This window comes from Genypterus blacodes, unplaced genomic scaffold, assembly GCF_046128005.1.
Source record: "Genypterus blacodes isolate CSIRO-AG114 ecotype Tasmania unplaced genomic scaffold, CSIRO-AGI_Gbla_v1 ptg000022l_1, whole genome shotgun sequence".
NCBI lineage: Eukaryota > Metazoa > Chordata > Actinopteri > Ophidiiformes > Ophidiidae > Genypterus > Genypterus blacodes.
Window position 1 is genome coordinate 2,780,001 of NW_027466835.1, and position 26,115 is coordinate 2,806,115.

Genomic DNA, 26,115 nt, shown 5'->3' on the forward strand with positions numbered 1-26,115 from the left:
ATAATATGGATGGAGTGTGGATTGTCTTGTACATCATTTTTAGGCACATAAAACCTTAAAAAAAATTATTAATTATTATATAATATATATATATATATATATATTGGATATTATGTTCATGGTTTCTGTTGAATGATATTTGAATCAAGTAAGTTGTTATTAAGGTTGTGATAATAGCAAAACATGTACAATATAACATTATGTTCATAACTGCTCCTATCTTAGACAGTAAATATTGGTAATGTAGAAAATACAAGATTAAATTTAATATTGCCGCGCATACATACGGATTAAAAACAAGTATTTTGAAAAAATAATGGTTGAAATACTGGCAAATGTTAGCCACCTGTAAGCCAACATCGGTGGATGCATTTTTTTAAAGCATTTTCCCAGATTTTGGAAATAATTACATTTACTGTTTCATGTTGTTAAGGTAAATGTGCAGCAAAATGTCGCAGTGTGACATGGTAGTGGATAATTGCTGTGAAAATTAATATTCACTGTATAATTGGGATAAAACGTGAAACGCTTGCAAAACATTTTTACATTTGCTCTGCTGCTCTCTGGCGGCCAAAATATAGAACAACTTCTCCCATAATGCATCGCTTTCCCTTAAGTTCCCATAATTCCTCCCTGCCAGCAGCCTACACCGGTCAAGATGGCGGACGCAATAGGTAACATCGTGTCCTCTGTCAAAATAATTGTGATTTCTTGTTCGTACGTGCTCCTATTTGTGGCATGTTGATGTTTTTATATAAATTGCTCGTGTTAGTAATTCTTTCCGAGCGTCAGACAGCGTCTTATCCGCTCTGTGTGGATGAAAGCTGCAGCCTGTCTGTCGCTCCCCAAGTCACGTCAAGGACTTTTCATGTCATTGCTGCTTTTGCGGTTATAATATTAAACCGTCAGCTGCTTTAACATCTTAAAACATTCAGTGTCTTAGAGATTACATTGCAATGGTTCTGAATGTTGCTATAAAGACCTAACTATCATCTAATAATTTAGCTAGCAGTCCATACTTTCTAATTGTCGTAACCGTTTAATGTAGCAAACTGTCCGAGGCTTTCTGTTTACCTTTGATGGTTAAGATTAATTTAGAATAATGAGTAAGTGTAAGTCAAGCAGCTGCTGCATTTGGAAAAGCACGTTTAGCATTTATAACTGTCATTTGTCGGCCCATGGTTGGCTTTGAAGGTGTGTTATCTGTCAGTGTTTTAGGGCTTTGAGCCCCTGGAACCTTTTAAAATATACTTTTATATTTACAGAATGTGTACTGAAGTGCTAAATGTACAATAGACACATTATTGAGTGCTGGGGGAGTAAGAATGATCTGCGGCTGTTTTTGTGGGCCCCCTTGATTTCTGTGAAAGGGAATCAGTGTTACAGCATACAACAATAAGTTTGGACAATTATACTAATGTGTTCCACTTAGTACACAGGGATTGAATTGGCCAAGGACCTTGGTCGACCTGTTGCCACATGTAGGGTCTCAACAACTCCAGACATTAGGTTTGGTCGGTGATTGTCAGTCATTGCCTCAGTATTTCAACTAATTGTAACATGGCCCCAAGTGTGTGTTGGTTTAGTATTTATTAGTAAGAGCTTTGCAGGGGCATTCAAAGTGTCTAATTCACTCGCAACTATTGCGTTTTGTGACCCAGCAGTGTGTAATGTCACTTTTTTTGTTGTCTCAGTTCCATTAGCTGAGAAGCGGCTGAGGGATGTGAAGCTGTGCGAGCTGGGAAGCTGGCTCGGAGGCCGGGACTTCACCCCCAATGGCATCATCTCAGCCATCCGCAGAGGTGAGACGTCCAGACCCAAACCAACCCTTCACAATGGAACAAACACCACCACCTCATTTAATCCTCTTCTACTTTGGGTGCCACCACCACACTTAACACTTATTGGTCTAATTATTGTATGAGCAAAGCTGATATTGTATCAAGAGAAGATTAAGCAAAGACTTTAGAGCAATAACAAAATGGGGAGCATTGAAGTCTGGTCTAGTATTTCTTGAGAACTAGACATAAACTTTGACACCTAAAGCAGAACTAAAATATTGAAACAGGATTATAAAACATGAAAGAGTTTAACCTCCCAATTACGATTTCATTCATTCTTAATAGTAAATCATCTTGGGGGAGTACATTTATGTGAACCATCAGAAACGGAAACCTTTCACTCCCTGATCTCTCTCTCACACACACACACAAGCTGTTGTTCTGGGCTTTGATGGGACATTCTGACCTTTTGTAATAAGAAGTTTATATTGTACTGTCTGGTTTTTTTTTTCTCCTCAAGGTCGCGGCAGCTACTACAACAAGTACATCAATGTGAAGAAGGGAGGCATTGGTGGTATCACCATGATGCTGGTGGGCTACGTTGCCATCAGCTACCTCTGGGAGTTTGATCACATCAGTAAGAAACACACATATTCCTTATTTGCTGTTTTTGCCTTCTAAACCGTCATGGGTTGATAAAGCAACATTGATCTTTAACTTTTTTACAACTTCCTTCTTGCAGAACACGATCGCTGGAGGAAGTACCACTGATCAAACCACCAGGGGCTGCATCGGACCACCGCCTCACCTTTCTGTACTGTTCAATATGTAACGTTTGTGACCAATAAAAGTACAAGGACTTATTGTTGGATATTCGTGTGTCATGCATTTACTTTATGGAGAGAGAAAGAAACTTGTAGCTTTATATATGTGTGTGTATATGGCTTATAGCTGCACTTTCCAAAAGCTAGATTTGAATTCCTTTGCAATTACAAGTTATTGGTTTGTACAGTACACATGTATCAGTTTGTGTGTACTGTGTCTGTGGTTCTTCTTCTTCATATACAGCTGCTAAAGTTGTGGTCAAACACTGGAGTGCAGGTATAATTTAGAAAAAAGAGCTACATTCATCTAGGAAGTGCATGATGGTCACTAGTAAATCAGGTCCAGTTCCAAGCTAAATGTTCTGCCATGATTAAGAACACAAGCATATTCAGATTTAGAAACACATTTAGAAAGGTTTATTGACGCCTGCAATAGTAGCCACTTCTAGGAAATGTCTAGAAAAACTAACTCATACAGTTCTGGGAAAACATAATCACTGAGGCAATGTGTGAAGGCCTCCAACATAAACTGACAACGCATGGGACATTACGTCATTTATATGTATATCCAGGGGGGTTCTGAGGCAGAAATTGGCTCTTCTCTGCTGTGTGTGTGTGAAGACAATTCACCCAGATGTGACAACAGTGGGGTTTGGCATTTGGGGTGCGAGTCCTCTACCGCCTGCTCCTCTCGCCCTCCATCATGCCCAGACCTCTCACATCAGGCGACAGAGCACCGTCAAGCAGAATTCTATTGCCCACTCAGGAAGGCGAGATGGCCTTTAGTGCATTTGTTGGCATAGTGACCCTTCTCACCACACTGCAGGCAGAGAAGACAGAAAGAGGATTGGGGTGTTATTCACAGCTGGAACAGAATACTGGAAATGATATTAAGATGGAATGTGTGTGTACATGCATATATAGGGATTGGGTGTGGCGGACATAGGAATAGGACATGAAGTCTCCAGATGGAAATAAAACCAATCACACACACACACACACACACACACACACACACACACACACACACACACACACACACACACACACACACACACACACACACACACACACACACACACACACACACACACACACACACACACACACGGCAGCTGCAGCACCTTGTAGCAGGTGACCTGGTCCAATGGCCGTGGTCCTCTGTTCATGGACATGTGATTCTGCTGGACGGCAGCCGGGGCCATGTGGTTCTGCGGCCGCTGGCTCACGCTGGAGTTGGTCAGCTGGATCAGAGAGAGGGACGAGCGGCCGATGGTGGGCACGGGCTGAGGCAGAAAAGGAGAGGTTTCACTCAACTGCTCAGCACATTTGCATATACATCATAAAACATAGGGGTGTTCTGGGGCTTTACATGTTTCAGCCCTCTTACCTTTGTCTGGTTCTGTATTTGCTGAGAAAGAGGAGGCTGTTCAGAAGCTCCCATAGGCAATTCAAAGCGGGGGCTATAGAAAAAAGAGCTCTAATTAATTCATCATCTTCTTTAACCAACACTACTGTGTTAATGTAAGATATGCTGGAATCACATTATTAAATGATATCAAATAAAAATCAATAACGTACTGCATAAATTTACAGGATTTCCCCTCCGGACAGAAGCCCACCAAGTAATTCATACAGATCACTCTTCGTGTGTGTCTGTGTCTGCAGTCGGGGCCTGAGAGGAGAAGACGGACAAAGTTAGGGACAGAAACAAGAGAAAAGAGCAGAGGGACAACAGAAAGCAGAGGGGCTGTTGTCTGGGGAAAGACGCTAAAACAGAAAGGAGCAAATTGTGTGTATATTCAACTGTAACTGCTAACAAGTTTACGTAGAGGGATGAGCAGTACTGACCGTGTTTGCAGAAGCCTCTGTCGTACCAGGGACAGTCTTTGATCTTGGACTCTGGATCGATGTGCAGGAATGGACACTCTTTGTTGCTACACTCACCTGGAAGGTCAAAACCAGGACACAAAGACATTCCAGCAGCTGCCTCGTGATCTCCAGGGTCACAGAATCAGCCCCAACAAAAAAAAACATTAAGGGTACGAACCAAACTTGGAGTAGAAGTAGCATTCAGGCATCTTGGTCATGTCGTACTCATGGAGGAACTCGCACTGGTCTCCCTTCTTACACAGACCCCTGAGCCAGTGCTTACACACAACAGTCTTCTCCCCGCTGATGTGACGGAATGGACACATCCCACCTACACATGGAACCATTTCACTAGTGTTTCCCAAGTCAGACTCATATTACACTTATTTTAAAACAAGACAAAAGATAAACATCGTGTTCACCTATGCTTACAGCTGGATGCTCAAGATGTGCAGTTAATAAGTGTCATCGTATTTAAGGATGATCGATAAAAGCAAGTTGCATCAGAGCTACAATTTCTACTATTCAGATTTTTTATAATTGAATGGAAACATGTTGTTCTTTTGTTGTGCTGAATTGTCAATCTTCTCACGTCCCGCTGTTACCTTTGATACAAGCTGCTCTCATGAAGAACTCACACACAGCAGACCCGGACTCTGCAGAAACACAACAACAACGAAACAAACAGCTGTATGAGAAACCAGCGAACACGGCATATGACCACGTTCATATCATCATCATCAACAACAACAACATCAACATCAGCAGCAGCCTCTGCCGTAACGCGTGTGTAGTGTAGTTAGCAGCAGCTAGCATCCATTCATCCACTCACTGTCCATGCCGGGAAAGGGAAGCGGCTGCGCCCCCAGCTGCTGCTCCACAGCGATCTCCAGATCAAACTTGATGTGGTCCACGGTAGCCAGTAACTCCTGCATGTTTGCTTGATTCGCGGTACTCCCGGTACAAAACCTCAATTTAGCTAGCGAGCTAGTTAACGAGTACCAAGTTTCTTCATTGGTCAGCTAAAGAAGCCAACCGCGCTCGCCGGGTTAACGATCGATATAAACTGCGTATCGATCAGCTCATCCAGCGTAGGTCGAGCTGAAGGACTCTCGTTTTCAGTGTAGATATGTGAAAGTAACTTCGATGATGTTACGGCTTGATAAGATAAGTTGCAGCTTCTTTTTCGTGTTCTTCTTCGTGTGTATTGGCGGCGGGCACAGCAGGATATTTGGCACATTACCGCCGACTATTGATGTGGAGTGTGCATCACATGTTTGTCAGTTTAACAAGCAAAGAACGTGATCCTTTTTCATCAAGGCCAGGTCATGAAATTCATTAGATTGTGAGATATCGTATTCTTGTGAAGTTGTGCATTCCTCAAATACTGGAAACTGTTAATAAAAACCTTTCCTGTTCATCAGTTTTCTGCTTCATTCCACAAATACACATTTGACTATTTTTCGTTCAGGTCAATTAGGTTGGGGTGATCCTGCTGCCAACACACCATACTTTTTGGAGAATTACCAGCTGGTCTCACTCCTTCCCTGTCTCATCAAAGTACTAGAGTGTGCAGTGTTTAATAAAGCCTCAAACTTCCTGTCTGAGAGCAACCTGCATGATCCATTCTGGTTTCAAGGTCAGCCCACTGAAACTGCCCTCTTGTCTGCGGTGGAAACCGAGGGGTCCTTTTCCATTTTCTCTGATGCGGTGTTACAAAATGAAGATAAAAACTACTTCATTACAACAGATATGCCAACAGATTCACTTTGATTCACATTCATGGCCAGAAAACAAATACAGCACAACAGCCACTAAAGAAGCATTGTAAATTTAAGGGACATCTTAATCCAGTTGCTATTTTTGGAACAATGAACTTCATACAAAAGCAACAATGCAATTTTCATAAATTAGAGCTGGACAAGAGTTACAGTGAAAATTGGAAGTGGTAAAGATTGAAGTAATAGCGAAAAATCTATTGTGCGCTTAATCTGTCAAACTCCATACGAATCACACCGACACATTTGTTCCACACTGTAACACATTATTCAGTGATTTCTCTCAGGTCTAAAGGAGTAACAGACAGTAGTTCACTAGCAGTTGCATGTGTGCCTCAATTTTGAGCACGCAGTAAAACATTTTCAGCAAAAAGAAGATTTCACCTCATACATTTAATTTAGTGTTTAATTTATTTTATTAGTGTTTAATTCATACGTTAGAGTGTTTTCTGTTGTCCAAATAAGCTTTCAGTTCTCACCACTTTCACACACTTTACTCTTTGGTCCTCTCTCAAGTTTCTGATCCAGTGGGCTCTCTCTAGCTTTTGCATTTCACAACATTCCCTCAAGATGTCGCTGTTGCTCTCAACATCTCTCTCCTCCGCGTGCTTGGGTTTTGCCTGCGCGCTCATTCAACGTCACGTTTGTGCCACAATTTTCAACCAATCAGAAGACCCCAAATAGGTGAGGGAGCAATTATTGATTGGACAATAATAATTAATAATAATTCTATTAGCTTGTTCAAAATTGTGGCACAAATCTAGTTCCATACAATTACAGTAGATTTCACATGTTTCATTCACAAAACACAAATACACCACATCGCCAAGAATCAGATTCAGAACGTTTGTAATTATAATCATGTCAACAGGCATCACTGTCCAAACCAGGACCTTCTACAGCTCAGGCAGACCAGGCATGGGGAATCCTCCACCGAAAGCCTCCACTTCAGCCCTGATATCAGCTACCTGCAGCTGGAATTTCTCTCCCTGAGCCAGAGCCTGAACAAACTCCTTCAGAGTAGCTTTGGGTTCCAAACTTTTCTGCACCTCCAATGTTAAAACAATACCTAGAGGACAAAGGAGAGCAGAGTGGCCTTTCAGACTGGGACAAGTGTTGAAGAGCAGTGCATGGACACAACATGTAAGTCAAAAGGTGAGGTGGAACCAAGTGACAGCTGTAACACGCAAGTCTCTTGTGAAATACCTAGTCAAGCATTGATAAGTCATAATGGGGAAAACTGACCAAACTGAGAAAAAATAAAAACATCCTTGACCAACAGCAGGGTCAACCTGCAGGCTAACCTGAATGCAATGTATGCCTGTGTTCTGTTTACAGCACCACGTGACGTATCTAGTGAATGATTGATAACTTGGATAGTCCAAAGGAAAACACTTTCTGGGGCAATGGTGAACATAAATGTAGGTGTATCTGACTGATCTTCATGTAGAGAAGCTTTTACAGGCCTTTGGGCAGGACGCTGTTCTGTGGATCCATTTTGCAAGATGAACAAATACAAATTGGTTTCATATCACTTAAAACATGTGGATATAATGGTCAGTTAAGGAAATAGGCTCTCCCTTAAGCACAACGCACCTGCGCTTAGTAACCATCTGTAGCACAATGCCTAACATAGCTGCAGTATGTCTGTATACATAAATGTTCATTCACAGAAAAGTTTACCTCTGTGAATGAACTCTGCCACCTTCCTGAAGTCATCCTCCATCAGGCCTCTGGAGGTCAGAGCCGGAGAGCCAAACCTCAGACCACTGGGGCGAAGAGCACTTTTGTCACCTAAACAAACAAAGAAATGTTAACAAATTACTGGGAAGAGTAAAGAGATCTTTTGACATCAATTCAAAACAGCGGTGGTAGATTGCAGGATCACGTTTACCTGAGACTGTCCATTTAGCCTGGGGAGTGTCAGAAATCTTACAATTTAATGCTTGTACAACCCACTTCAGAGAAAATTGTGGGTTTGTCTTGACTTTCAGGGTACCAACGTGTTTAGCCACATGTGCAGGGTGAAGGTTTCTCTTCCATGCACACTAAGCTGCACACATTGTTGTACTGTGCATCAGTGCTGTCAAACATCACCTGGACAAGTGTTCTTATTGCAGGCGATGGCACAAGCTTCCAGAACTTTCTCAGCTCGTCCTCCATCGGATCCTTTGCTGCGCAGGTCCAGCAGGATCAGATGGTTGTCTGAGCCACCTGAACCAGAGAAGACCACACCAGAGAATGTAAACAATTGTATAGCATTTGAAGCTATGTACTGTTTTCATTAGCAAAAAATGGTTGGGATGGTTTTTATTTATGAAATAATTGAAAGAATTTGGGCCTGGGATGGTAGATGCAATTTTCTTAAATGTCTTTTCAATGAGCATTTTGAGACAGATCTCTTATTACAGATTTATTTTCATGATTACAAGAAACAAAGTCGTTATTATTAGATGTGGATATTAAAATAACAAGAACTTTTTTGTGCTTCTACAGAAATGATAACTGAGGCGACAATTCATTTGAAGTGGCCTGGCATTTGTAAAGCGGCACTGTGACTTACCTGTGACAATCTTGTAGCCGTGGTCAATGAGGGCATTGGTCATGGCTTTACAATTAGCAAGAACCTGCATCTGATAGGCTGTGAACTCTGGTGTCATGGCTTGCTTCAGGGCTACAGCCACACCTGGCAACACACACCAAGTACAACATGACATCTACACGAGACTGCTGCTAAGAAAAAAAGAAAAAAAGATTGGGTGTGAGCTGTACCTGCAATAGCATGGTTGTGTGGTCCTCCCTGTAGTCCAGGAAATACAGCCTGATTAATTGGAGATTCAAGGTTATACAGAATCTCCTTTCCCTTGGCGTCCACACTCCGCACCCCTGGACAAGGGAGGGAGAGGAAGAACGGTAGGAAAGTCAAGCAGAGAGAGATGCTGGCATAATAAATAAATGTTTCTGCTTGAGTGCTTACTAAATCAGTGAAACCTGATAACAAGTGCTGATGAATCAGTACTTCCAATCAAATATGACAAGCAGTTTTATTCTACCTTTCCTGTAGAAGATGATTCCAGCGCGGCAGCCTCGCAGAGTCTTGTGAGTTGTCGTGGAAACAATGTCACAGTACTTGAAGGGTGAGGGGACGACCCCAGCAGCCACCAGTCCGCTGATGTGAGCCATGTCGGCCATTAGGTACGCACTGTTTTCATCTGCGATCTTCCTCATTCGGGCATAGTCAAGGTTACGAGAATAACAGCTTGTTCCTGGAGAGGAAAGAAGAGCAGAGTATTCAGATTATTTGGCTCTTTAACATTTATAAACAGAAGCAGAGGTTTTGTTTTGATGTGTGGGATACTTAATTTGTGTGTGTAGGTGTATTGTGTGTGTGTGTGTGTGTGTGTGTGTGTGAAGGACCTGCAATGAGGAGTTTGGGGTGGAAGAGTTTTGCATTCTCCTGCAGTCTATCATAGTCGATGTATCCAGTTTCTGGATTCACCTGGAAACAGCCGACCAGGTTTTAACTCTACACACTCAAACCCATAGAACACCTATATAGAGAAAGACTGGAACAGCCATATCACCTCCAATAAAACTCCTATTATCCCTTTAAATTTGGTTTTGGATTGTTGTCTACTTGCTGTGAATTCAAGGGGATGGTCGTATACTTGATGACTTTATATGTGTTTACACTTCGACTCCAGGCTCCAAGAGATTGTTGTTGTTGTGGTTATCAATCCAAACAACAACAATATATAGGTCTTAGATCCCAGTATGAGACATGAACACAGACGGAGAATGTAGTGGCCCTGGGCCCAAACAAAGCCTGTCAGAAATGGAGGTTGCTGGCTGCTGGCTGCTGCTACGATGTGCATGCAAACCTTGACACCAATCAATAGGAATACAGCGTAATGCTGCAACTCCTGACCTCACACTCACATTGCATAATAGTAATTTACTTTACCCTCTTTTCACGGCTTGTTGTAGCTTTATCATTCTCCGGGCATTTACTGCACAAGCTGACATGAATCAAAGTCGGCATTGTACTATGTGACACAAATTATGAACAAGATTTGGATTCTCCTTCTTCTTATCTCAGTTTGCAGTTTGCTGAAGACATACACACAGTCAAGAGAGACATTGAGAACAACAAACAAAAGTGAACAATGTAAAAGTCCAAAACAAACAAAAGGTGTTTGACTGAATATGGCACTGGAATGTAACACCGCCACACAAAAAAGGAGTAATTCTGCCATTTAGGGAGACAGAAAGATAACAGATACACAATTTCTAGGTGTGCTGCATCCTTTAAAAAGTATTTATTAATATACTTTTTGGTTAACGATTAAATTGTGTCCTTTGGAGGAATGTATCCACTTTCATTCATTTTAAAGGAGCACAGTCCTTATGGCAGGGGATCTTGTGACTTGTGATCTTGTGATTTGGGGCACCAATTACACCAGTAAGATGCAGCTCAAATTCCAAATTATCACTTTGAGCGTGTGGATGTGTGCATACAGAGCAGCAGAAACAAAGCACAGTGGGTGAATGAATGATTAAGTCCTCTACTTAAGTTAGCTCTGCTCCTGCAAATCCAACGACAATAACATTCTTACAAAAAAGGGCTATTGTCATTACTGTAGCTATCTGTCCAAGTACAACTATCACAGCCTGTGCTTATAGGTACTGTGTATGTGTGTATGCATGTGCAGTATGTAACGGTACCTTATAAGGCATGGACTCAAAGAAGATGGACGTGGCTGAAATTCTCTTCTTCTCAGTCATGAAGCCATGTGTCAGGTGACCTCCATCAGGAAGATCCAGTCCCATAATCCTGCCATGGGGCTCCACAACGGCCGTATAGATCGCAAAGTTAGCAGGAGAACCTTGGCAGAAACGAAGCATGACGAGTCAGAGAGAAACAATGGAGAATTGACAGAAGGGGCAGCATGATGAGAGGATGATCAATGTACGAGCAGGACAGAAGAGTTTCAGCTGTGAGTTTTTTGCTGCATGTCGACGTTTGTCTTACAGAACATAAAGTCCAGCAAACTGTCAATACTGACTTGTTATTGGATTTATATCTGCATCAAATAACTATGAGCCAAAGCCAAGCCACTGGACTTGATAGTAAAACTTGTTTCACCTCAAAACGGTTTCTTCAGTTCTGACTGACTGCCAGATTCCCAGGATTTAACCTCTATGGAGTTATTATCAGGGTCCATATTCCTGATAAGTGCATTCTGGTTACTCATCTACAATTTCATTCAAGTTTTTACTACCTACCCCAGTTGCCTGAGAATGACCTTTCCTTGGATACCGTGACCTGGGTGACTGAGAACCTTCACAGACATACAAGACAAAGCCTTGTTTTTTTTGACAACCTCAGGAACATTGCTAAGCTGATTAGATCATCTGATCCATAAAGAGTGTCTGTGTCCCCTCCTAAACCTTTTGCGATAACAGCAGTCTTTTATCTTTATCCTTAAATCAGATACCGGAGTACGGCTGCACGTTGACACCCCAATTCTCAGACTCCAGACCATAGGCCTCCAGCGCTCTCTTCTGACAGAGTCTCTCCAGCTCATCAACATGTTCTGTACCACCATAGTACCTGAACACACAGATCACGCAGACAATTACAGATATATTTAGCTACAATAAAACAGACAGGCTAGAGTGCAACACTTAGGGTCAAGGATGCAGACAAAGGCTAGGATTCATCTTAGCTGCTTTTTGATCCAGAATTTGATCGTATTTTAGTGTCTGTCTAAAAGCTTCCAAATAGCCAAGTATTCACACTTCAAACATGTATGTGTGTGCCTGCATACCTCTGACCAGGATATCCCTCAGAATACTTGTTGTTCATACAGGAGCCCAAAGCCTCCAGAACAGCTCTGCTGGTGAAATTCTCAGAGGCAATCAGCTCCAGACCATATGTCTGCCTTTGCTTCTCTTTTTTAATAATGGAGAAAACCTAAAACACACAAACATTACCTTAAGAAAAGGTAAAAATACATCCTTGCTGAATGTTGAACTTGTGTGGAGAATATGTGAGTTACTCACATAACCTAGGTGACATTATTAACATGATGTAACTCTTCCTTATGGGGCTGAACAATTACATGTTGACACTTTTTAGAAAAAAAACACACATGCTGACGTAATAGGGTTGATCAATTGTTTGAGCATGTTTATTCTTTCAGTCCCTTGTTTATTTAACAACTAGAACAACCAAAATGTTTTGTGTTCAGAGCAAATACCCTCTCAGCACTCTGTTCTGGGTTTGACGATTTAAACCTTAATGCAAAGCCAAAACACTTTTCTGAACTCATACTTCTGAAACACTGTACCTTTCTAGGGACCAGTCAGCCTGTATCGCTTCATATATTCTATTACCTATCCAAAATAACGTATTTGTATTCAGCTTAGCCTATTATAAATGAATCTCGTGCTGTTTTTGAATGATGGTACAATGATGGTGCAAGAACAATTTTAATTGCATGCAACATGACAAATAAAGTATCTTGATCGAGATGAAGCCAACCTCTGAGTCGTTGAGGGCCAGAGGCTCCAGCATCATCTTGTTGTGAGAGTCCCACCTTTCTTTGCTCAAACTGCTGCCGTTGGTCAAAGACATGTTTGTTTCTCTCTGCTAGTACAAGGTAGAGATCTAAAAGGAAAGAAGACACTTTCAATTCAGAGACACAATAAAATAGAAACACATTGTGTACAAAATGTATATCTATCAGCGTGAACATCATGAGGAACCAATTCCAGAATAGGCATGACTGGTGACATCAGGTGATGTTTGAAAATTACTTTTACAGGTCAAACTACAGATAATTAAGTTAATTCAAGTAGTTAATCAGGAGGGCAGCCTGGAGAGAGAGCAGTTGTGGTCATATGGTCTCAGGTGAAGTCTGATAGCACTTAAATGAAAAGCTTTATTACTGTTTGAGTGTTATTAATCCATCCTGTATCATATGTTTATGATCTTATTATTCCATCAAAGGATTGTAGTGTGTAGCCCCGGCGCGATACTCAGGCTCTAGCTCCTCTGTTGAACTTTGAGTGTGAAGTGTCAAAGCACAGTATAAATGGAGTAATTCGAGAATCGGTGGTATTGATGTCAAATGTTTATCTGTGTCTGAAGTAGGTCAGTCAATTCACAGCAGCCACGCATCTGCCGTCACCGATCACACACACACACACACACACACACGATGCAACCTGCCCACAAAACCGTCTATTACCGTTCAAACTCTCCGGTTCGACACACACACATTTTTTTTGCTGCAAATTCGGAAACATAAACAAAGTCCGAGGTGAAAATTTAAAGCAAAACAATTGAGTGAAAAGTAACCTTTAACAACAGGTGAGTAAACAATATCCGCTGGTAAATAAAAGCTACTAACTCTCTCCATTTGATACCTGTTGATAAAGTGCTTAAAGTACATTTTTTTACAATATCACTACAAACGTGTGCAATAGACATATCGACACATTTGCGACCATTCTTATGATTGAATTACCAACACGTAATATCACTTCTAGCTGCAGACACAACCACTCTCTCATTTTAGCTTCATGTAGACGTTGTTATTGTCCGGGGATATTTTGCTGACTCACCAGTTGAGGAGATTGCTGTGCTCTCGTGTCTGCTGCTTTTACTTGTGAATTATTTGACCATGAGGGTCGAACAAAAAGCCGATTCTCCCCTTGATGCAAAGTCCGCCAAAGTTACAGCCAATCCGGACGCCCCAAACGCAGCGTGTCCCCTCCCCAAAATGGCTGTTACGTCGCCCTCAGCGCCTCTCACATGTGCGTAATAAACTACACATTTGGACAGTATTTGATCAACTATTTAGTAAGTTTTAATGTTTGTTGAATGTCTGGGCTTTCAGTTCTTAATAGTATAAAGTGGTTTGGTATTAAATCACCACATGCCTTCATGACGGCGTCCAACATGTAACCATAATATTCGGTTAACATAATATATGTTTGACCTGAATATGATTTACATGACAGGCAGTCACAGACTAAACTAGAAACTGCAAAATCCCTCATGGCTGTTAACACATAATATATGAATGACAACATGCTATCCCTGGCCTGTGACCTATTCTTGGTACATGGATTAATGAGTAAGCAGGATGGAACTGTCTACTATTAGACATGTTACTTGTTGTAGTTGTTGTCATAGCAATTTAATGTCAACTCAAACCTGCCTGCGATCTGAGGCCTGCACTACAAAGCAAGATTAAGAGGTTAACTGCTTTAGACCCTACTACTGCATATAAAAGCTTTTTATATTCTTCATGGATTCCATGAAGAATATAAGAATATTGCTCTGCTAGGCTGAAAAACTGTGCCACCTAATTTCTTTCAACCAATCACCCCCTGCTGGGAGATTTCTCTCACTACCTACTCAGGGATGCTACAATATAATAACAAGTGTTTGATTGTAAAATTGCCATTTAACAATTTCAATAAATTATATTTTTCTGTACACCACATACACCAAATCCCATTCATGTTACTGGTCATTAAATTATTAAAAGCATGGCAGTAGCTCAGTTCATTGGGACTCAGCTTGGGAACCGGAGGGTCCTGTTTGGACCAAGAAACTGGACTGGCAGCTGGAGAGTTGCCAGGCACCCACCACGGGCACCGTATCATGGCCGTACCCTGCACTGACCTCTCTGTAAAGCGTGTGTGTAAGAGGCTCGCAAGACACATTTCAGATTGCCGTGTGTGCATGGAAATTTGACCCAATAAAGTATCTATTCTGTTCTATATAAGAAACTAACATCCAGAGTTGAACCAAGATGGGTCTGAGTCTAATATCAAGGGTCCATTATAAACTTCACTTGTGCTGGATGATCCTGATTCTAATCCTCTAAGTCTAGATATGTCACTTGGGAATTTCAAGATCAATTGAGAAATAGCTTGGTTCTTTGTTCTTGAAAATGCACTTTATGATTTAATTTCAATACTCAATCACTGGGTTGAAGACAAAGCTTAAACTACCACTCACTATGTCTTATTGTTTTACTGGAGGTGGGATTACATTTTGGGTGAGAGAGGGTTTGGGTTGAGGGAGAAGCTCCAAAGATGCAGGCAGGACAGCTGTGACTGCCCTCTGCTGGAAAATAGTGTGAATGTATTGTAGTGGTTGGTAATGACAAAAATCAATGCTAACTCAAATTCCTGTGAAAGCCATCAAAAAACAATTTGAATGCTTCAAATTCATATCCAGAACCCAGAATATACGCTAATCTGCCTTAATACCTAATAATTTAAGTAGATACCATTTCCAGATGCAGATCAGATTGACTGTATACAGAGAATATGCTCTCGCTCAGCACTTCAATCAGGCTCAGCATTTTAGCATAATAAAAAGAAATAGATAAATAAGATAAATGTTGTACCTCTGATGTCGATAATGCTAATTTTGAGTTGATAATTGTAAAAAAAAAAAAAAGAGGTTTTCTGGGTCTTGGCAGAGGTATGCATTCTATTAATGCATGTTTAATTTATGTGTCATAACCGGAGCCATTATATCACTAAAGTAAAACTGCAACAGACAGTCTCAGTTGGAGCTACAGTCAGCTGCACTCTGTGTTACTGCCTCTCTGTGGGGAGAAAATGTAAAGCCAGGGTGTTAATTTGCAGTAAGGGGGTGCAGGGGTCAGGGGTCACAACTGAAGAATTTGCCAAAGCCTTGTTTGTTAGCCTGCTGGACTCACTCTGTAAAATGAAGATCCACATCTGTTGCAACTGAAGCCAAAAAGGGCAGAATCCACTTTTATCCTCGCTCTGTTCATATTACGAAAAACTGTAATATTCTGCAAAGGTAAGCCAGGATTTCTCCTTCAGATAGTGATACCTGATAGATGATAGATTATGTAGTCACTACTAATGCTGTGTATGGGTTTTAAAAACATATCTTACTTGTTATCAGTTCCTCATCATAAGAGTTTCAAAATGGTCCTCAGTGAATAATAATAATAATAATAATACACTATATTTTAGACCAACTGTGATATTTTTTAAATCTCAAATGTTTATTGACAATGAAATAATATCACTAAATACCAGCTAAAGATAACCAGTGTGGATCAATACATTTAGATAGTATATGTGATGACGATATCCTGAAATAGAACAAATTACACAAATGAAGTAGCCTTAATTCTTGAACAGCTTTTGTTTTTTGTTTGTTATGTTGCTCTGTATGTGTTAAGAGTCTGCTTTAGGGCTACACTTTTGTTGAGTGAAGTGTTAAGTCTATCTAACACTTTTCACATGCAGCGATAGTGTTTCTAATCCCTCCCTTACTTCATAGATGTGTTTCTACGCTGCTGCTGCAAGCTTGTTGGTGATTTTAGCAGTGACTTTTTCAGTGGACGCTGTAAAGTGTCCCAAAGTGTGCAGCTGTGACAGTTCCAAACTCACTGTAGCCTGTGTTGGCAAGAATCTGACAGAGGCTCCCCCAAACATTGATGAGGTGAGGAAACTAAATGTATGACAGACAGACTGTTATTTTACTCAGTTCTAACCAGATAAACCTAGAAACTACCTTCTGGAACAGGTTTGTGAATCCTTAGATAGCAGATAATCACATGAAAGAGATACATCACGTTCATCAAAAGATTGCCTCAGATCTAATCATCATCCCTCACAGATTACAGTGAAACTGGACCTGAGGAACAATAACCTGCAGGTGCTGCCTAGAGGAGCGTTTCTGCACACACCGTACCTCACACACCTCAACTTGCAGCACTGCAACATCATCAAGGTGAAGGAGGGAGCATTTCGGACGTTGGGCCGTGTGGTCTTCCTCAACCTGGCCCACAACAAGATTGACATTCTTTACCAGGTGAGAAAGAGAGGGCACAAACTGATGCACTGAAGAAAGATTTCACATTTTCCAGACTAGTGACTGCACATCCTGGCCTCATGAGACCTATCCCAAACCATATCATCAGATTGGAAAAATGCATCACATTTTTATCTCTTTCTCCAACTCTTCCCCCAGGAGTCCTTTGACGGTCTTTCCTCGTTGAAGGAGCTGCATTTGGACCATAACCATGTGGAGGAGATCCAGCCCGGAGCCTTCACTCAGCTTGGCTTCCTCAACATGCTGGCCCTCAACCACAACCAGCTGGTGTACATACCCAACATGGCCTTCCAGGTACTACAGAAAGTAACTGTATTCTCCACAAATATACAGATGCATTCATAAAAATACACAGACAGAGAAAAAAAACACATGTTATAGTTCATGTCACCGTTATAGGTCATGCTTGGTGACTTGGTGAAGTCATAAGATATTAACTCATCTTTTAGGGACTGCATAACATCAAGTGGCTTCGCCTCAACCATAACTCCCTCAACAACTTGGCCATTGAGGCATTTGCTGGTCTGTTCACCCTCACTCGCCTCAGCCTGGACCACAATGAGCTGCAGTTCTTCCCCTCTGAGGCCATGACCAGGTGGGACAGTTTGAGGGATTATTATGGGTGTTGGTAATCAGTGGGATGTGATCCATGAGCGAAATATTGCTTTCTTTCTGAATATTGAATTCTACAAATGTTGTTGCTACAGTAACACAAGCACAAAAGTTGCAGTTGGTCAATTGCATCATGTGTCACTAAAGTTCTCTTTTCCATCTCAAGACTCCGTGAAGTCATGCGCCTTGATATGAGCCACAACCCAATGACGTACCTGGGAGAAGAATCTGTCTCCATGGCAAAGCTTACACACCTCTACCTACACCACATGTCCATTCAGGACCTTTCAGACCAAGCTTTGTCCCGTGCCCCCCTCCTCTTTCACTTGGACCTCAGCTTCAACCAGCTTCACTACCTGGAACCCCTCTTGGGCCCTGAAAAGCTCACCAACCTCAACCTGACTGGTACAGATATTTTCGTATTTTAAAGCAATACACTGGCAGATTTCTGGGATTTTCAGGTAACTAAAGGCTGAATTAGGTCACTGACATCGTTTTTTGTAAGTTGAGGACTTTTGGAGATATTTGGTGTTTTCGCACCAGGTCTGTATATCTTTGAACGGACCACTATGGATCCAAGCTACTGTTTCTTCAACAACACAAAGACAAAAGTAATGCATGCCTAAGAAAATAATAAATAATGAAATATATCTTGCTGATTCCCATATAGAACAGTTAAAAAATAAATAAAATCAGTTTTCCTTGGGTACCATTTTGAACAACACCTGCCTTCTCTAACACATCCAGATCTTTGCTCCTACACTACACTGCTACTGCTTACTTTGCTAACACAGTGTGACACTGATTCCAAGTAAAGTTGGAAGCTGATGATAATCTGTGCTTATATTGTCTTATGATATTTTTTTTTTTATCATTCACCACCTTGTAGGCAACCCAATTTACTGTAACTGCTACATGCGGCCCCTGAAGGAATGGGCAATACACAGTGGTGTGAAGCTTCTGGGAGCCTGTGCTGGGCCTCCTCACCTCTCAGATGAGCCGCTGCCAGCTGTGGATCCTGTGGACATGCGCTGCCGGCGCAGAGAGGAGGGGATGAAGGATGAATTTGAGGAGCAAGATGAGAACACAACAACCACTCCACCTACAGTCAAACCCAAGCTGAAGCTCAAGTGTCCGGTTAACTGCAACTGTGATGTGAGTCTATTGTTTCTGTGAATTGAAACAATATTTCAGTAGTGGAATAGTTTATGACATTAAAGTAAAGAAAAATTCTACCTGTCAACATATGGTTTTTTCTGTCAACATTTTGCAGCAGACAGTAATGGTATTGTCTTAAGCCTCTGGACATATGCGCTCATTTGCAAAGTAGCTTGTTGAAACAAAAAGTACAGAGTATGTGTATTTTCAGTCAAATTGGATCTTCTATTTGCATTGATACTACTACACGTAATTTACCATAATATTAAAGCTTACATACATTGATAATAGGTGTACAGTTGTTGTGTATCTAGTTTATGTACAGTTGAAGCCCAAATGTTTGTAATGTTCCAGTTTTATTGCAACCTTTCCAGATTGAAGTACACCACGCCACATGTGAGGGCCAGGGCCACTCCAAAGTCCCACGAGGCTTCCCCTCGAATACACAGCTGCTTGACCTCCGCAGCAACCATTTCCACTACCTGCCTGCCAACAGCTTTCCTGGCACCAGCCGAGTTGTGTCACTTCACTTGGAGTTCTGCAAAATCCATGAAATTGAAAGTGGAGCTTTCCGGGGCATGAAGAACCTGTTTTATTTATATCTGTCTGACAATAGCCTCACATCCCTGAGCCCTGCGGCCTTTGCAGGAGCTCCTGAGGTAACCTACCTTCACCTGGAAGGGAATCAACTGGTCCAGTTCCCTGGATCAGGTCAGTAGTTTGTCAAGTTTGATTGTTTGTAAACTAAAGTTGTAGAATAGACATGACATGAAGGTATGCAAGACAAAGTGAATCACCAATATTACCTGTCTCTGTATGTCCCTCCTGTAGCTTTGGCACCCTTATCTAATCTATTTGTGTTACATCTGGAGCAAAATGCCATCTCCAAACTGGAACCTGCTGGTTTGCTGTCCTCATCAACCCCTAAACTCAGGGAACTCTACCTGACCAATAACACCATAACAGCTATTGCCAGGGGTGCTCTGGACTCTGCTTCCCTTGCTAAGCTTCACCTGGACTCAAATCAGCTGATGGAGGTGCCTACACAGGCTCTATCTGGGCTTTCCAGTCTGGAGGAGCTCAATCTTTCAGGGAACACCATTCGGTGGGTGGGATCAAATTCATTTCAGCCCATATCACAAAGTCTCACGAGACTTTACATGGATGAAATGGGCATGGAGAAGGTAAAGCATACTTTTCTTATGTTTTGTCCTCTGCTTTCTTTCTCCCTGCTGGATTAACCCTCCACTCTCCTCCATCTGCATCATTTATTATTACTAGAACCAATAGTTGAACATCAGACATCTCTGATGTCCTAAATGACATGTGACATGACTATAGCACCCTGAGGCACCTGTCAGTCAACAACCATGAAACTAAAACATATTCCTTTGATGAGCTTTGTGTACAACAATTTTCAAAACTCACCATTAAGAAACAAACTGAGAGGTGACTGGAACTGTTTAAATAGAGAGAGGTTTTTAATTATCACTTTTGTAATTAAGTTTGAAATGACCATAAAATATCATTAATAATTTTTAATTAATTGATAATTAAAATATATAACGGGTTGTTAATGAGTGTTTGAGTGTTTGGGTGGGCCGTTAAGTTTGGGAATGGTTGAAAGAGAGCCGGATCAAACTGAGTCTCTCTGTTTGTGAGTCTAGTGGCCAGCAGAGGGAGCAGATGCTGTGCTGATGCTGTGCTGATGCTATGGCACCTCCACATTGACTTCAGCACTTAGTCAAAGAGGTTGCTGGTTGTATATTTGACTACTGAATAGAATAGGCTTTGAAGGCTCTTTATATACAGGGTGTTCTTCCAGCGGGCCTTTTAACAACAATGTTGTGTCTTAAGATGTGCCCAAGTTGAACAATGTTTAAAATGTTGACATTAATCAAGGTCATATCAGTGTTGTACAGCTTGAAATAGATGATTTATTGCTGAGTGGCTGATTAAATCTGAATACCGTGCAGATGTCACAGGACGCTCTGGCCGGGCTGGGCTCTGGGCTGAAGGCTCTGACTGTGGGAGGGAACCAGTTGGAAAAGCTTCCTGACCTGAGACCGCTAACGGGCCTGGTGATGGTCAACCTGCAGAACAACCCTCTGCTGTGTGATTGTTATCTGCTGCCACTACGCAGGTCAGTACCAGTATCAGCTGAGCTCATCTCAATGAAAAGGAGTTTCCTATGGAATTTGCCATTACAGTCTAATTATAAACGAAATACAGCAACAGGGTGGCTTGACAATATTAACACGAGTTATTGGATAAGCTGTCAGTCTGATTTGTGAGTGTCAACTTAATTTTGCATTAAATCAATGTTTCCTTTATTTTAGTTTTGCTAAGCATGTATGGTACCACATATTAGCATTATTGCCACCGTTGTATATTTAAGGCCACTGTAAATTTAAGGAGAGTAAAATCTATAAGAGAAAAAAACAGAGGAGAGCAGTCAGTCAGCTTGTGTCACAATGAAGGATGTTTAGTATAAACTTCTTATTCCATCACTCTCTTTCCCTCGCTTCCTCTCACTCTGTTTTCTCAGATGGATGGAGAATATGAGTTTGGAGGTGACAGCCACTTGTGGACACCCTCCTGAACTGAGAGGTCAGAACATGAGGGATGTTCATGTTTTCGCATCTTGCCCAGAAAGCATCTCTCCTCTTGACAAGAAGCTCACAACAACCCGCAAAGCTCCAAAAATGAACAAACCCAAACCCAAGGCCAGCACCCTGAAGGCAGCTGGGGTCAAACCCAAGGCCGGCACCCTGAAGGCAGCTGGGGTCAAACCCAAGGCCAGCACCCTGAAGGCAACTGGGGTCAAACCCAAGGCCGGCACCCTAAAGGCAGCTGGGTTCAAACCCCAGGCCGGCACCCTGAAGGCAGCTGGGGTCAAACCCAAGGCCGGCACCCTAAAGGCAGCTGGGGTCAAACCCAAGCCAGCAAAAACTAAAACTCAACCAAGCAAGCAGGCGAAGACCGGGGCCCAGAAGACAAACACTAAAACGCCCACAACGACAAAGAACATGAAGAAATTACTGTAAGGGGATGTTAGTAAACTAGATTACAACGTCGTAGTTTTAAGCGTTTGTCAAGACAGTTAAAGAGCTGATACTGCAGTGTTTTGTGATGTTTTTTACAGGACTGTTTTTGTGGATTAAACATCTCATTTCTTCACAAATTATTGGTGTCTGTTTGTCACTCAAGTTGACGGTCATGGTATCTTCTTTAAGAAGTCGTCTTTATGATTTTGTTTGTTGTTTGGCGATGCATAAATAAGACACGGTGGCAAGCGCGTGGTTCCATGGTGTAATGGTTAGCACTCTGGACTCTGAATCCAGCGATCCGAGTTCAAATCTCGGTGGAACCTGACCTTTAGCTGTTTTTGCCGTATTAAAGAAAAAAACATAAATTTCTCATTCGATGGAGTATAATGAAAAAATAACCCTTTCCACCGTTCAAGTATAAAATTAAATCAAATAAGCTTCTTCGTAGCGCGCGGGTCGGTTCACTTCCTCTTTAAACACTTCCGGCCGCTTCACGCGATTATACTACGGTCAAGATGGCAGCAGCGATGGATGTAGACACACCAAGCGGTACAAACAGTGGAGGTAGCAAGAAGCGGTTTGAAGTGAAGAAGGTGTGTTTGGTTACAACATCAATGTTTCTTGTGTGTAACTTGTCTGTAAAACATGTTAGGAGCTGCCATTGACCTCTAACTCTCACTGCCACAAGCTTTTTATGCGCTCATTAGCTTGCGAAAGCTAACCCTAGCTAACGCACAGTAGCTAGCTGTTAGCCGGTTGTTGCGTGAATTTGCACTTATCGCTCGGGTGCTGTTCATGGCTTAGTAGAGCTCACAGTGATAGAATTGCTCCACTCCACTCGACTACTGTATAATTTACAAAACGCGTTCATATTAGATTTAGTTGAATGGTATACTGAGGTGGCGCGGTCTCAAAGAAGCTTAAAAGCTGAAATCAGCTAGTTTTAGCTTAGCCATCCCTACTGAGTTTGCCCATAAAGCGCTAGAGTACAGGACTATTCTATTGTTTTACTGTAGTATAGTTTTCAAGTCAAGATTTAAAATAACATGTGGTCCACACAAAATAAACGAAAGATCATTACATTTTCTGCCCAACGTCCGTGTCATTAAATTGCAAGAATAAAAACATGAAGAATTGAGTTCAGTAAGATATTTTTTCCAGATCATAAACCCTCTTAGCTTACATGAAGCCTGCCCAATATGAGACCACACAGATACAGATTAGGTTCATGTCAAGTGTAAAATATGCGACTTGGATACATTTTTCAGTAAATTGTTTCTTTCCTACTTATTCCTCTTTAGTGGAATGCCGTGGCACTGTGGGCCTGGGACATCGTGGTGGACAACTGTGCCATTTGTCGGAATCACATCATGGATCTCTGTGAGTTCACCTAAACACGGCTTTGAGCTGGAGGAGAAACTGTTTGATACATCATGTGATCCATATGGATGAGAAGGGAACCAGGGGCAGAAGCTGTGTACTCAAAAGATTTGTCCTCTGAAGTGAAGCCAGGTAGCCTTTATCACAGCAGATAGATTGGCATAGGAGGAAAAGTTTTATGGGGAAAATTCAGTAATATTTATTGCCTTTGCAAACACTTAATTACAGTTACAGCACACCACATATGAACCTTTGTCATTGTGAACACTGCAACGTGTAAGATCATGAAATGCACTTACAGTGGCCCTGAGAAATAGTCTGACAATTCAGCGAAACTCAATTCTGTATGAATATCATATAACAACATTTCAGCATTTATTTTAAAGTAAGATGGCATAAGCACACTTGGTAAATATTGAACTAAATGTTCCACAGAAAGAGGTTTGTCAGGTGTTAAATGATTTAACAGTACATGTACAAGTCAGGTATTTGGACTCACAATTGTGGCTTGACCAAAGATCACAGTCACAGTGGTTTAGTTTGTAGTTTGCCATCCTTTAGCCTGCAGAACTGCTTGGTAACTTCTGGTCATGGAATTAACCACTTTCTTGTCTGTTTATCAAACTTGTGGAAATCATCCATACTTGACACCTGTCCTCCCTCTCTCAGGTATAGAGTGTCAGGCCAACCAAGCCTCTGCCACCTCTGAGGAATGCACTGTGGCCTGGGGCGTCTGCAATGTGAGTCACTCATACTGCACAGCAGTGTCCAAAACAGCTGCCTTTCCCCTGCGCCTTGGACATGTTGCTGATCTGAATGATAATTTCACATTACTACACAACAGACCTGAGGCTGCTCTCACATGATGCACAGTAGTTATGCCACCCTGAGCAAAATGGATGTCGCTGAACTTATAGCCTACAGTCGTGACATCCTCACTTATGGTATGTAAGTGACATGATTGTTTCGTGTTGGGTACAGACGTCAGGACGTTAAAGAGAGCTAATAAGGCATTGTTGTGTTGCTTCTGTTTTTGTCGCATACAACTATTCTCATTGGTTGTGCATATGAAAAGGCTCAAGACAGGTCAAAGGTTTAAGCTCAGCAGCAAAGTAGAGAATCTGCACAGTGGGGATGGGAGTCAAAGCTTTCTTCCCAAAACACTATAATGGAACGGCCACTTCAGCTCAGCGCCCTGCTCACTGTGTGTCTTGTGAAAGCAACAATCATGGCGCTCCCACATGCATTCTTGTGTAGGAATCAATGCCTTTTAATGTATTGAGCTGTTATGTCCATCATCATTATATTTACTTATTGGGGCGATTCTGCACCATGTTGAGCCTGTTTGTGTTTGTGTTTTCTCCCACAGCATGCTTTCCATTTCCACTGTATTTCCCGCTGGCTGAAAACTAGACAGGTCTGCCCTCTAGACAACAGGGAGTGGGAGTTTCAGAAGTGAGTGTTATAAGTCATTAAGTGTTATTTCAGGTAGACTTGTTTAAATGTGTGCAGGCGTGACTTTAGGAGATGTTGATTATTGTGCTGACATATTTATTGGGACTTGTGTGTATTTATTTGCTCATCAATTGCCTCTATCATGCTTTTGCAGGTATGGACACTAGCTGGGACTTTGTGGACCCTTTTCAGCATCTGCACACTTCACCCTCACTGCTCTCCTGTTTGTAAACTCTACTTATGTTATTTACCCATCTTTTTTGGTATGTCGTAAGTACTAAAATAAACATGAATATTCTGTCAAAACAGACATGGTGGTCCTGATGTTTCAGCCTGTGTATGAAGTGGAAAGATAAAATGTAACACTTGACAATAAGTAAACTTTTGAATGGTCATGTGCAGACCCTACTTATGCAAAAAAAAAAGAAACAAATTCAACTCGGTGTGATGAGTTACATTTTAACCTTTGAACCAGACGTAACAAACTAACACTTGTTGGTTTGTAAGTGATGGTAGAGGGTTGATCACAGCCTAGTTCATAACCCGTTAAATTTCATTGCCCACCCAAATGGATATCTGTAAATGTCTGTCTGTACTTATCTGATGTGCATGTAAACGCAGGCAGAGACACCAGTAAATTTGTTGTTTTTTGAGTGTTTCTCCTATTCTTTATCAATGACACTATGTTGCATAAAAACACAATCCTTAAATTCCCCTTTAACTCGTAACTTAAATTTGCCGGACCTGTCAAAAGGTGCATAGTCGAGAAAAAGGATTCTGACATGAGTGATCTGTCTGAGGTAGCAGAAGACAGAAATGCTTCCACAAATATCAGCACAGGGGCTTCTGGTCTTATGGTGCAGGAGAAAAGACAGCTTAACATTTCTGATCCGTGTGCGTGATGCACTTAAACCATCCAGTTTGGTTCTACAGTGCCGAGTAATATTTCTGGTAAGAACATTATCTAGTTGTCAGCCGAAATACTTGTTAAGAACCACGCATAAGCAGCTTTGTGACGGTGTTGTCTTCTCTACAGCTGGACAGTGATTCTTATTCCTCGCTTCTACTCCAGGCCAGTCTCTGAAAAGATCCATGTTTCACATTCTTAGTAGGGCCATTGGTGAAATGAAATGAAAGTCAAGTCTGCTATTCTGATGCTTTCTTATCCACTTCAGGTATTTGGCAGAAACATCTAGATATGAGTCAATGTTTTTAAAGTGCCAAAGTGAATGAGCCCAACTTACGTTTCTGGTTTTATATCGCCACTTCCAAATTGCAATCATCAGTTAAAGCATGCTC

At 41.6% G+C, this 26,115-nt stretch overlaps 5 protein-coding genes and 1 non-coding gene across 6 annotated transcripts; 4 read left to right on the forward strand and 2 right to left on the reverse strand.

Annotated features, from left to right (window-relative positions):
• The first annotated feature begins 605 nt into the window (after positions 1-605).
• atp5mf (ATP synthase membrane subunit f) lies at positions 606-2,652 on the forward strand. Its single transcript, XM_076142681.1, has 4 exons — positions 606-674; positions 1,695-1,802; positions 2,302-2,418; positions 2,524-2,652. The coding sequence occupies exons 1-4, from the start codon at positions 659-661 to the stop codon at positions 2,550-2,552; spliced, it is 270 nt and encodes an 89-aa protein (XP_075998796.1). The 5' UTR covers positions 606-658; the 3' UTR covers positions 2,553-2,652.
• A 353-nt stretch (positions 2,653-3,005) lies between these two features.
• Positions 3,006-5,689, reverse strand: cpsf4 (cleavage and polyadenylation specific factor 4). Its single transcript, XM_076142658.1, has 8 exons — positions 5,310-5,689; positions 5,083-5,133; positions 4,656-4,808; positions 4,457-4,552; positions 4,187-4,280; positions 3,996-4,068; positions 3,730-3,891; positions 3,006-3,425 (listed from the first exon to the last, which is right to left on the reverse strand). The coding sequence occupies exons 1-8, from the start codon at positions 5,410-5,412 to the stop codon at positions 3,357-3,359; spliced, it is 801 nt and encodes a 266-aa protein (XP_075998773.1). The 5' UTR covers positions 5,413-5,689; the 3' UTR covers positions 3,006-3,356.
• A 662-nt stretch (positions 5,690-6,351) lies between these two features.
• shmt1 (serine hydroxymethyltransferase 1 (soluble)) lies at positions 6,352-13,993 on the reverse strand. Its single transcript, XM_076142996.1, has 12 exons — positions 13,888-13,993; positions 12,803-12,928; positions 12,087-12,232; positions 11,754-11,869; positions 10,981-11,141; positions 9,673-9,754; positions 9,309-9,521; positions 9,028-9,141; positions 8,819-8,941; positions 8,353-8,469; positions 7,939-8,049; positions 6,352-7,324 (listed from the first exon to the last, which is right to left on the reverse strand). The coding sequence occupies exons 2-12, from the start codon at positions 12,893-12,895 to the stop codon at positions 7,152-7,154; spliced, it is 1,449 nt and encodes a 482-aa protein (XP_075999111.1). The 5' UTR covers positions 12,896-12,928; positions 13,888-13,993; the 3' UTR covers positions 6,352-7,151.
• Positions 13,994-16,606: 2,613 nt separating this feature from the next.
• On the forward strand, positions 16,607-21,978 carry chadla (chondroadherin-like a). The gene is made up of 10 exons (XM_076143077.1): positions 16,607-16,768; positions 16,946-17,140; positions 17,300-17,455; positions 17,611-17,756; positions 17,940-18,178; positions 18,663-18,928; positions 19,306-19,642; positions 19,763-20,115; positions 20,908-21,074; positions 21,480-21,978. Exons 1-10 carry the CDS (start codon positions 16,607-16,609, stop codon positions 21,976-21,978), a joined length of 2,520 nt encoding a protein of 839 aa, XP_075999192.1.
• Positions 21,979-22,232: 254 nt separating this feature from the next.
• trnaq-cug (transfer RNA glutamine (anticodon CUG)) lies at positions 22,233-22,304 on the forward strand. Its single transcript has one exon. It is a non-coding gene; the product is annotated as a tRNA-Gln (tRNA).
• A 162-nt stretch (positions 22,305-22,466) lies between these two features.
• Positions 22,467-25,469, forward strand: rbx1 (ring-box 1, E3 ubiquitin protein ligase). The gene is made up of 5 exons (XM_076142793.1): positions 22,467-22,574; positions 23,283-23,361; positions 24,031-24,101; positions 24,731-24,816; positions 24,971-25,469. Exons 1-5 carry the CDS (start codon positions 22,497-22,499, stop codon positions 24,981-24,983), a joined length of 327 nt encoding a protein of 108 aa, XP_075998908.1. The 5' UTR covers positions 22,467-22,496; the 3' UTR covers positions 24,984-25,469.
• Positions 25,470-26,115: the final 646 nt, after the last annotated feature.